The sequence below is a fragment of the Bufo bufo genome, chromosome 7 (assembly GCF_905171765.1).
Source record: "Bufo bufo chromosome 7, aBufBuf1.1, whole genome shotgun sequence".
NCBI lineage: Eukaryota > Metazoa > Chordata > Amphibia > Anura > Bufonidae > Bufo > Bufo bufo.
In genome coordinates, this window is record NC_053395.1 from 42,248,359 (window position 1) to 42,260,997 (window position 12,639).

The 12,639-nt window shown below is 49.5% G+C and overlaps 1 protein-coding gene across 1 annotated transcript in view; it reads right to left on the reverse strand.

The window, feature by feature from the left end:
- LOC121008926 (transformation/transcription domain associated protein) overlaps nt 1-12,639 on the reverse strand; it is a 142,731-nt gene that overhangs the window by 68,498 nt on the left and 61,594 nt on the right. Inside the window, 8 exon segments of the mRNA XM_040441697.1 lie at nt 68-270; nt 460-606; nt 3,090-3,215; nt 6,390-6,603; nt 9,268-9,414; nt 10,561-10,671; nt 10,792-10,926; nt 11,040-11,195. Of these exon segments, the coding sequence (XP_040297631.1) occupies nt 68-270; nt 460-606; nt 3,090-3,215; nt 6,390-6,603; nt 9,268-9,414; nt 10,561-10,671; nt 10,792-10,926; nt 11,040-11,195 (1,239 nt within the window).

The following is a 12,639-nucleotide window of genomic DNA, read 5'->3' on the forward strand; positions in this document are numbered from 1 at the left end:
GCAGTCTGAAGCGGTCAGGTCACGCTGGGAGTAGTAGTGCCACAGCTCACTTTCACACTGCGCTCACCTGATTTGCCGCCATGGGGGTGTTATTTTTCAGCCACTCCTCCACTATTTTGACGACTGCCCGCAGGATCTTGGCGTCGGTGGATTTTTCAATGAGGGAAGTCAGGATGTTCTGGATAAAGTTTTTCCTCATTTCCATGCTCATGACTGCCAGACGCGTCTTTACTAGGTCCAAGCTGAGCATCACCAGCTCGCTGGTGCCCGCTGGAGAGCAAAAGAAAGTGGAATTATTTTCAAAGAAAGAATGTCAGCCGATCCCACCCCGGGAGCTGGCACCATGGATCGTCATCCATCATGTAGAGGGACTGAAATTCAAGCAGGAGGGAATTCCTTCCAAAGTGCAGAGAACCCAGCAGTAGCTGTATCTGGCCACTTCCGTGTCATTTCACGTACCTGGATTGGCTTCGGCGGTTCCGGCGGCGGCTTGTGGGTTCAGATGCTCCCGCACCATCTTCTGGAGGGAGCGCATGAAGACGGATATCAGCCGGTCTATATAGCTGGGGTTGTTACTGCAGGCCGACTTTAGGATCATCAGCGTGCCTGGCCAAACCAAACACAAGTCACTTTTGGGCGCACAAGGGGCCACTTTATGTAGTAAATGCCATTTCTAGCCACAAATCTATTCCCCTGTATATTTAAAATGCACCGGCTCCAATGTACGTTCTATTGCCTATAGTACCGGACTGGTTAACCCTTGTAGTGAACACATTTTTCTAAGTGCTGGATCGCCGTACTACTGAGATTACTGCCCAGAATATCCTTTTCTTCGTTATACTAAAGGCATCTAACTCGACAGAAAAAAGCAGATGTAGCAGAGGTGAACTTTTCATTTTACCACTTGATCCGTACGTTTAACTCATTCCAGCTACCCCGATACATTGTAGCAAACCATCAGGAGCAGAGGACAGATCTGCTCCTGATGGCGCACAAAGCATTACCTAAACGGTATACACTATAACAAACACCCAGCTGTGACAAGAAGTAGCTCGGGCCCGGCTACTTCCGGCAGCCCCATGGTGGTGAAAGGAGAGATGGTCACACACAGTGCGCTCTCTAGTCATCACTATGGGACTTCTGAAAATAGCAGAGCGCACTCGCTTGGCTGCTTTTGGAACTCCCATAGAGATAAATCAAGAGCGTGCCGCGCATGCGCAGTGTGCTCTCTCTCACTTAGATAGAAGAGGGTCCCAGGAGGTGGGATCTGCAGCTATCTGACATTGATGGCATGTCCTAGCGATATCAATATACCAGATGAGAAGACCAGTGCCCACCCACAAGCGCTACGTCCAAGGCTTATTCAGTCTCACTAAGCAGGCCAAACCCTATTACTATACTTATGACGAAGGACGGATATATGGCTTGGCTATTTTCCCTTGTCATGCTCCAAGGCTTGTTAAAAAGTCGAACGTTAACTAATAGGGAGCTCGTTCCATGCTCTCCTTTGCTCGGTGCTAAATCGCGCCGGGCAAAGGCTTTTTTTGGAGATCCGTTGACGAACCGGGCTCTCCATGGGGCTGCCAGGAAGCCCGGTGACATCACCGGCACTGATGGGCAGGCTTTAGCACTGCCCTAGCCGTTTTAAAGCACGCCCATCAGAGCCAGTGACGTCGCCGAACACACTGCCGGGCCGGAGCCTCCGCCCGGCAGTGTGTTATTGTAAACAAAAGAGCCCGTGCCCTGCGCGATCTAGTGCAGGGCAAAGGGAGCGCAACGGAGCACGAGACGCTCCGAAGCTAACATCAGGGGGGCTGCCTGGGTGAAAATATGGGTATGTCCGGGTTCAGCTCTGAACCCGGACAACCCCTTTAAGAGTCCGTGCCTCCACGCCCCAAAAGATAGGTCATGTCCTGTTTTTGGCCGCATCTTGCCGATCGTGGACCCATTAAAGTCAATGGGTCCACACCGCGATGCACACAGCTGGTGCCCGTGTGGGGATCCGCGGTCTGCAAAATGGGCTCGCCCGTCCCACTGTCGCGTGAATGCGGCCTTAGGCGGTAATCGATTTGAGACTCAAACGGAGCAGTGTATGGATAACTTGCATGAGCTCGTATATATCTCTACCCGACCACTCCAGGGATCGGCCGAGCTGAGGCGATCACAGCGAAAAGGCGTAGCCCTAACCTGAGCATTTCAACAATCATTTGGGGTCTCAGCACCAGGACCCCACCAATCTCTTGACAGGTCAGTGACACTTTCTAAGGTCTCCTTTGCGGGGGGGAAGAGAGTAGGTGTCAGCGGTCTGTGCAGAAATTGCCATCGCTGTTGCCTACACTCCCAGGACATTGCAACTAAAGCGGCGAACCAAATGAAGGTAAATTTAGCGGCTGGCGCCTGCTGCGCATAAGTGGATTACACCTTCATTGACAGTACAAAGCATATTGCTTTTGACCTTGAAGCGCTTTGCAAGCAACTGATTCAATTAAACGACAGACTTTCTAAGTGTTTCGCACAATGCGCCATGACACCTGACAAGCAGGCAATTCTTTATATAAAATTCCACCTATGGATGGCGATCACAGGGGAGGGCAGTGGGGGACAGCCAGCATTTCCATTTTGCACAGCCTAGGTTCTTTTGTGGTGCTATACCTGCTTTATTGACAGAACCAATTTGCGGCAGCCGACAGAGAGGTATTGTTCTGGAAAAACACTGATCACCCTGTTGGAGCAACCCCCTGGGGGGGAGAGAAAGTGCATATATCTAGTCGATAAGACTATTTTATAGCACTTTTGACTTTTATATAAAAACGTGCGCACTAAACGCCACCACCAAATGTGTCCCTTGAAATAAGTGTAAATGTGTGTTTATGCATTACTCCTACGGGGAAAGGGATGAACTTCTCTTAATAACCACTCCGAAAGCCATCAGTCTCAGAAACGAATATTTACAGCGCGGCATTCTGGGAAACTGGATGCATCACGCTGTGGCATAATTGACCGGAGTCCGTGGGTGCATCTTCAGAGACGTATTCCTACAGGCAGGCTTTGAAGACGGGGGCGGCGGGGGGGGGGGGTTCGGCACTTACCGAAGAGCTGAGACGGGTTCGCGTTGGTAGCTTTCTCATAATTCGTAAGACCTTCGTAAATGACTTTGCCCACAGCTGCGTATAGGCACTCCAGCTCCTCGTACTTGGAGGCAACACTCGAGGTGCCTAGGACAGAATTCACAGATTTAGTATCATGATAAAGCTGCGGTTTGCACTACGGGCATCACCTGGAATCAAGGACTTGGAATACGTTCCACCACTAGGGGAAAGACTGTGTAGGAAGAGGTACCTGATCCACAAGCCGGTGACAAGAATCAGTAACACAACACCCAAACGATGGCTGCAGCTGACACCCCCGGGGGAAAGGGGTTACAGTGATAATGAAAACTTGGTGCAAGTCAGGATTTGTGTTAAATTTTTTTTTTTTTAAAGCTATTCCCAGCTGCATCCAGCTCAGACACTGCTCTTTGCCAGGTTTTGTTTAAAGCGAGGTGATGTAGCTGTATACCCCACATGACCACTGCAGCCAATCACTGACCTCAGCTGTCTCATGCTGTATACTAATACTGCAGATGAGGCACCGAGGCTGAACCTGTTATGGAGAAGGGGCAGCACAATTGTCACGGTTATGGAGGGGGCACTGCAACTGTCATTGTTAAGGAGGACACTAACAGTCACTGTTATGTGGCGGACTGCAACTATTACTGTTATGGTGGGACACTGCAACGGTCATGGTAGGGATTGCAATTGCCATTGTCATGGAGGGGCATTTAACTGTCACTGTCACGGGGGGCACTGCAACTGTCATTCTTATGTAGAAGCACTGTCATGGGGAAACAATGCCACTTTTACGGGAGCAATGCAACTGTCACTCCTATGGCAAGGCACCGCAACGGTCACTTATAGATAGGCAATGCCACTGTTATGGGCTTCAATGCAAATGTCACTGTTCTGGTAGGGCACTTCATTGTAACAGGGGCAGAGCAAGTGTCACTTAAGGAAGAGCACTGCTACTGTTACGGGGGCAATGCAACTGTCACAGTTATGGTAGAGCACTGCAACTGTCACTCTTATGTACGGCACCATCACTGTCATAGGGGCACTGTCATGGGATTAGTCTTAAAGCGGTTCTGCAGTTTGTTTAAACTGATGAGCTATCCTCTGGATAGATCATCAGCACCTGATCAGCGGGGGTCTCACCCCCGGGACCCCCGTTGACTCAGCTGTTTGAGAAGGCAGCGGCGCTCCAGCCACAGCGCCGCGGCCTTCTCAAACAGCTGATCGGCAGGGGTCCCATGGGTCGGACCCCCCACCGATCAGATGCTGATGATCTATCCAGAGGATAGCTCATCCTGTTTAAACAAACTGCAGAACCGCTTTAAGGAGGGGTAATGCCACCGTCACTATAATGGGAGGCACTGCTGTTATCTGTGTTATGGTGCACACCGCTCTCACATGGGTTTCGGTCAGTCTACCCCAGGTCTTAATTCTGCCTGAAAGTAATGTCGTCCTGTGCCGTCATCGGGTAGGCGGCCACCTTTGAGCACCCCATAATACAGCCAGCTGATTACAATGTCTTCACATCCAAACCTGGAGAAGATGAAAAAGGCCCGAGGAAAAAATTCTGAGGACCGTGATACACCACTACAAGGACGGTTTCCAGCGGTCACTTTATTTCTGTGACGTCAGAACCTAAGTACTATACTGGGGAATCTATTAACCCTCTGCCCTGTCCCAGTGGGAAGCGGCACTGGTAAATATCCTAAAGCCAAAAAAATAAATAAAATGGTGTTGTATCAAGGAGATGTAATAAAGTATAATGTAGATTTACAGTGACCGGGTGCACGCTTTACAATGCATCGAACGCTCATGTAAAGTGTGTGGGGTCAACAACGTATGACAAATATGTATTTCATTATATAGAAAAAGATTGGAAAGCTCCTGTGAGCGCGACGCGGGAAATCACTGCCGAGAAGAGGATTATACACAAAGAGAGGAGCACAATGGGTCCTTTCCTGAAAGGGGCACTTGTCCTCAACCGCCGGCATTGGATCCAATTGAGAATGGACATGAGGGACTGTCGAGCTTTAAGTCACTGCCGTGAATTAGCCGGCCTTCTAAAGGACGGTTTTCAGGCCCAACCGGATAAACGAGAGACCAGGCCGTATAAAAGTGCAGGCTGTGACCTGATACAATACAGCTCATTGTGAAACCAAGTACCTTCATCAAGCCTGGTGACCTACCTGCTTTTCTGGAGTAGGGGGGGGGGGGGGTGAGACTTAATATGCTTGGGAGGGTCACGCTCACATATAGGGGGGGACAAACAACATACTAACACTAAAAGCCCCCCAATTCACATACAGCTGAGACCAAGCGCTCATGAAATCTGTATGGGGAGATCCCGACAGATGATGCATTTTTCTAGCAGAGGTGTCGTCTAGCAGAGGCTTTCTCCTCTCTTCTGAAAACACATGCATGCTCAGCTGAATTCAATTGTGTATATGCGGGGGAGTCAGAGAGGCTTCCGGCTAACGATCATTTGTCTATTGCACCTTCAGAAATTCACTGATACACCAGGCACAACGTCTTTTAATTTGTAATTTAATCTACATGCAAATGAGCAGTTAAGTGCACTGAGGGCGGTCCCAAGCCGCTGTGTGCACTCTTGCTGCTCCTGATTCCTCTGCCAGCCTCGTCCTCTCCTTCTTGATTGACAGGACCAGGCAAGATGAAGGTTTAACAGTGAATTTCCTTGTGATAGACTCTGAAGGGATCCTCCGCTTCCAGCAGGGATAGCTATACATCCTAGACCGATCTAACCATGGTCAAGACTACTCTTCACTACGCTACTGCAAACTTCCAGCATAAGACTTACCCAATGGGGTCAGACAAAGGGATCATGGCCAGAAGAAACAGTGGAGTTTTAAGTGGCCATTCACATACAAACTGCAGCCAAACCAGCTGAATTTGGCAAGACCAGCCAACCAACCACTGAATGTATATGGGGGTGCCCCAACTCTCCAATGGCGGCAGATGTAGAGGAAAGAAAGATCGGGCAGCTGGAATTCAACATGCCCGAACCTTCTGCTCTCAAGAGATGAGCCACCGCCCGAGGAGTCTAGCAGCAGTTTATTCTTCTTCCCTAATGAGAATACTTGCATCCCAGGCTGAGCCGAGCGTTCAACGTGAACAGAACGGGTCGGTAGGAATGGCGGTCGGCTGAACGATGGCTATCCAAGGGTGTATTGCCACCTTAAGCAAGGCGGCACTGTTCTGTTCTTTTAGTACTCCGCTCCAGAATACATCAATGTCCTAAACACCCTTTTGTATAAAACTTACTGGGCTCCGTGGGGAAGATGCTCATCAGTCGGGAAAGCAGAGTATGGACGGCTCGTAGGACTTTGGTGTTTCCGCAGGTCATGCAGGCGGAGATGCCCCGCTGGAGAGGTTTAAAGCTGCTGAGAACAGCCGTGTTCTGGAGCACGGTGAGGAGGAAACTCAGAACCTCCAGACCAGTACAGATGTTGGCAAAATTGGCTTGTGCGGGCTGCTCCTGTAAGGGGGCAAACATGAGAAAAGATTTACAGTCATAGAAAAGTACAGGGATATACAACGTCGTATTAGTATGTAGCTTCACAGCAGCTGGAGGTTGCTGGTCCCTGCATCCCTCTCTCTATTCAGACCAGGCCCTGCATGTGTATGGGGGGGAAATCGGGGAGAAATGGCTGCCGACAGCTAATGGATGTGTACGGCTCTGTTCACATTTACAATAGGTCCTTTTCATCAGAGCTGCTTTTTCTTGTCTGCAGTGCTATTTTGACATCAAGAGTTATAAAAAAAAATTTAAAAAAATTTAAAAAAAAATCCACATTACATGTGAAAATGGATTCTGAAAAACCATCGTTGATCTGCTATGAAGGCGGCCATGCCGCTAATGTGAATACAGCCTGGGAATAGCTTAGCATAATTTTTAAGAGTCATTAGGGGAATTCGTTTTTAAAGTAGTTGTCCATAAAATAGTGCTTTGACCGTTAAAAGGGGTTATCCAACCTCTATAATGCCCCTCAAAATGCCCGAGCACATCATATGGGTTATACTTGCCCCACTCTCCAGCACCCAAGTTGCCCCTGATGCCGGCATCCCCACCGCTAGATCTCCCTAGTTCTCGTTGCGGCCTGCTATTGGCTGCACCCTCCTGTCACCGTGCGGCGGTGAGATGCAGTGGCGGCCGTGCGGGCATCAGGAGCGACGTGGGTGTCGGGGAGCGAGGTAAGCATAACTTGTATGTGGTGCCCGGGCATTTTGGGGGGCATGATTACCCCTTTAATGTCCCTCAAAGCAGAAGTAAAATGACTGCAGACCATGGTGGAAAAATTTTTTTTTTTAAACTTATGACATTTCTTTTAGCAGTCTTGCACAGCCCCCTATGAAAAGAGGGCAAGGAAACAGAATGGAGCTAAAGCAACCGGCACATGCTTTTCGAAGAGGGGCCTAAGGGACTTTTTGGAGCCTATGGAGCCACACTTGTCAGTCTTATGTCAGATGCCATTTTCTAAGTGCTAAACGTTGCCAACGGGCTGAAAGTGCCGGTACGGGCTCCTCTGCGTAGATGGAGATGTCAAAATGTCATCTTTATAGAGGAATCTGCTCCTTCCCTGGGATGGCCCGCTGTGATAAAAGCTCATCGCCTGTTTTTCAGGCTTCGGGACCTGATTTGTGGCTATTAATGTATCACAGCTTAATTAATCAGCATCACACGAGCGGCCGCTCAGCATTTCGAAACACAGGCAAATGGTATCTGCAAGCAGGTTTGCCGAACACCGCAATTAGGACATACAACGATGTCCCCCTAAAAATGACAAGATTACACGAGACTACATGAAATCCTCTCAGCCGATCCCTTGTTCAGCACATTTCCCCGTTAATAAGTTGCACTCACCAGCTGAATCAGACTTGGGATTTCAGCGGCTAATTATTGGCGAGCTTGTTATGTGCAAGAATCAATGGATGAGCAAACGAAATAACCAAGAATACGAGGCCGCGTTATCACTGAAGAAGAGGTTTCAAAATTACCTTGTTTTTTTGGACTATAAGATGTCATTTTAGCAAAAAAAAAATCTCTCTGCATTTAAAGACTGGAGTCTGAAAAGCCCAATGCCAGCAGACCCCCAACGACTGCTTCCCAAACTACTGAGCAGAGCGCTGTGTGGCCCTAGACCACTTAGTATTAATCCCTCTAAACTAGACCTCCGGGGGAGTACAATATTAAAGGGGTTGTCCGTGTTCAGAGCTGAACCCGATATTTTCTCCATTTTCTCCCCGACAGCCCCCCTGCAGTTCATGCTCCGATGCTCTCCTTTGCCTGCGCTAAATCGCGCAGGGAAAAGAAAGCATTTTTTTGGACATCCGGTGACATACCGGGGCTCTCCATGGGGCTGCCAGGAAGCCCAGTGACGTCACCGGCACTGATGGGCGGGATTTAGCACTGCCCTAGCCAGTAAAAACTGCTAGGGCAGCGCTAAAAGCCCGCCCATCAGAGCCGGTGACGTCACCGGACACACTGCCGGGCGGAAGCTTCCACCCGGCAGTGTGTTATGATAAACAAAAGAGCCCTTGCCCTGCGCGATTTTAGCCCACAGGGCAAGGGAGCGATCATCGGAGGCATGCTGATGCTCCAATGCTAGGCTAGGGGTGAAAATAAGGGTATGTCCGGGTTCAGCTCTGAACCCAGACAACCATATAAACAAAAAAACTCCCCTTTTACAGACGCTGCTGCTAGCCAATCATGGCCTCAAACTGTGACGAGTGCAGGTCCAGCTTGTGACCGCTGCCACCGTTAGATTGGTGGCCAGCAGCATGCATGTAGTCAGCATGTCAACTTCTGGTCCAGTAAGGGCTGGAAGGGAGCTCGACCATTCTAGGCCACCCAAGGTAGAGGTAATACCTTAGACCACCAGAGATCACAAAGGTGGCATTACCTTAAACCACTCATTGCCCAATTGATGCCAAGCCCCAATCTGGAGCCTGGTTGACCAATGTGGCCCTCCAGCGACCATCAGAAGTCTTAGGTGTACGGGTAATATATATAGCTTAGAAAGCGCCCTCCAAGAAGAGGCAGAAGAAGCAGACCCCAAAATGCTGCTGAGGGACACAGACGCTCCTCTAAGATGGGTATCTATTTCTGGAACCATGTAAACAAGTCACAGAGCAAACTTACCACAGTCATTAGCAGCTTATCGAACCACTGCAGCTTCAGCTCAGATTTAGGCCACATGTCAGCACGAAGAGCCGTCTTCAGAAGGTTGACACAACGTCGAGATAGCAGCTCTCCTGGAGATCCAGCTGTGTTGGAGTTGTCATTTACCTGGGAACCAATGAGCATCACAGATGACAAACATTCTCCATCTTATGGATAAAGTAAAGGAAGCAACTTGGCATAAAATCAGCTTTACCCACTTTACCAATCCCCCAGCACTGCTGCTCTGACACTTCACAGGTTGCTGACCGGCTCTGAGCTCATAGAAAATGGCAGGAGATGCCCACTCAGCTAATCACTGGCCGCAGCAATGATCCGATTAGTCAGTGAATGGCGGACGTCTCCTGACATTTCTTGTGTGTCAAGAGGGACCAAGAAACAGATCAGCAGCGCCACTCGACTATCCATGGGCTGCACGGTGGCTTAGTAGTTAGCAGCGGTGCCTTGCAGCACTGGGATACTTTAAATCTGCATGGAGTTTGTATGTTCTTCCCGTGTTTGCGTGGGTTTCCTCCCACACTCCAAAAACGTACTGATGGGGAACTTAGATTGTGAGCACCACAGGGAACAGCGATCATAATGTCTGTAATGTGCTGCAGAATACGTCAGCGTTATATAAGTGAGTAAAATAAGTGAAAAAAACTAGAATGCAGCTTTAGAGTGGGTGGCTGGGGCGCCGCTGATGTAGAACTAAGTCAGCGCAGCCGTTCCTTCATTATCACGATCTGTAGGGGTCCCACAGGTCTGACCACCAGCATAATGTGACACCATATTCTAGCCACGTCATGAGAATATCCTTCTAGGATGGGCACACAATGATTAGGCTGTGATAAAGCACCCTTCTCAGTCCCCCTGAGGATTGGAGGTGGTCCCATGGGGGTCCCACCAATAGATTCTAAGAATATATATCATAACCTGACACAACCATATGTAATGGAGACCACGAGCAGAAGACCCGACCATGATGAAAGGTCATAAGAAAACCCTGTGTATGTATTATTGCCATGGAGCATGTTACTCATATGGATGCACCTACATTTGGGGGGGGGGGGGGGTAAGCCCTGGTGGTCTCCATCATGGACCAAATGCTTGCATTTTAGACTGGACTCCATTGTAAGATACTGGATGTGAAATAAGGAGTAAGGACATATGACCAACCAAATGTGAAACTAGGAAGATACCAGACATGTGACTACGGATATTTCCACGAGAGAGCATTAAACATTTTGCTGTATGAATGGATACCATTAGTACCTGGCAAGCTATCCGAATCAGGAAATTCACCACAGTATCAGTATGCTGCTTTTCAATAGGCTTTGTAACAATAGCGTCGGCCCCTGGGAGCGTCTGGCTACGACCGAAAACCTGCAATGAAAAAGATCAAGTCCTGAGTCTCTGAACATGGGGAGAGAGAGCCAGGTGAAGCCAACTGGAGATGGACGGTTATACAGGAAAGAAATGAAAACCGGTGGTCAACAGCCTTACCGTGCTAATGCCCCCTGTGGCCGTCCTGAAACGCTTCACCTCTTGGCTGGCATCTACCGTCATACTCCTCTTCACTCCTCCTGCACCGGAGCTGCCAGCATCACTGCTGCCATTTGCATCCATGTCAGAATCGGGCTAAGGGAAGCGGCCAAGCAAGATTAAATGGTTAATTACATCATCCACCCCAAACAAACAAAAAAAAAAAAAAGAGATCCCTCCGGCATCAGATCATGGAGGCATCGTTTTACCTGGTCTTTTATTCTCTGCAATTCCCACTTGATGACCACCTCCGCCAGGTCGACAGCCAATTTTCTCTGTTCAATAGTAACACTTGGAGTGAAGCCCAGTCGCTGCATCGCGCTAACCATGTGCTGCACCAGGTTATGCCGCACGGGATAGTAAACCTAAAGATATACACATAAAAAATAAAGATGATTATTATTAAGGCTACACATACTTTTTCACATGGTGTGCCGGCTAGGACTCCCGGGCTGTCTTCACATCACGTGGGTCAATGTCACTGCTGACCCCAGTCATTGGTGGCTGCAGCAGTGCATGTGACCCATGAAGGGAGCTGATAGATGGGGACTGGAAGTCCAGTGAAGACAGACTGGAAGCTGGAACACATGTAAGTATAGCTTTCTTCACGGGCATTGCTGGGGGGGAACTTAATAATATATATATAAAAAATAAAATAAAACCTATAGCAATAAATTATTAACTCTTTGATTACCTTCTCATTAAACACAGGACAGAACAAGTAATCCAAATTAAGGCCTCATGCACATGACTATTATCGGTCCGCATCCGTGCTGCAACTTATAGAACATGTCCTATTCTTGTCCATTATGCAGACAGGAACAGGCATTTCTACAATGGGGCCCAAATAAAGTGCGGGTTGCACACGGACTATAAATCGGACGTCAGCAATATATTCATAAGCGAAGCAAGCAAAATATATAGATTTACTCATTTCCCTAGTTCTGTTCTGGCCCCTTTGTTGACATGCAGTTGCAGAGCTGTCGGGGCGCATAACAACCACCTCTGAGGTTTTCCTCATGAATATTTGTGGGTGTCAAAAAAAGACTTCCTGTCCCCATCCCCCTGCACTGCCAAGGGAGTGAATACAATTGCTGCTCTGCCTGCAGTCTGACTGCTGGGATACTCATGTCCCAGCTGTACAGTACAACAACATCTTCTTGTGCAATGCTCTGCAGACACTTCTTCACAGCCAGCAGCAGAATACAGAGGAGAGAATTTCTCTGTTTTTTGTCAGCTCTATGTTTGCAGGGTGAGGAGGGAGGGAAGATTCTGTGCACTGCCTTTATCTTCTCAGTGCCTGGAGAAGAGGAAACCCCGCAGCTGCTCAGCATATGAGGCAGAGCCTCCTGCCCCGAGTCTGTGCTGCTGATGGTAGAAGGGGTTAAACTGTGCTGAATAATCCTGTGAGAGGGGAGACACAGTGCAGACAGCTCGGCCAGCAGATCGGGCAGTGCAGGGGGCGTGACCAGCAGATCGGGCAGTGCAGGGGGCGTGGCCAGCAGATCGGGCAGTGCAGGGGGCGTGGCCAGCAGATCGGGCAGTGCAGGGGGCGTGGCCAGCAGATCGGGCAGTGCAGGGGGCGTGGCCAGCAGATCGGGCAGTGCAGGGGGCGTGGCCAGCAGATCGTGCAGGGGGCGTGGCCAGCAGATCGTGCAGGGGGCGTGGCCAGCAGATCGGGCAGCGCAGGGGGCGTGGCCAGCAGATCGGGCAGTGCAGGGGGCGTGGCCAGCAGATCAGGCAGTGCAGTGGGCGTGGCTTGTCACTCTAACTAGTGCACAGACTCAGACCTGGTTCCTCCTGCAGCAC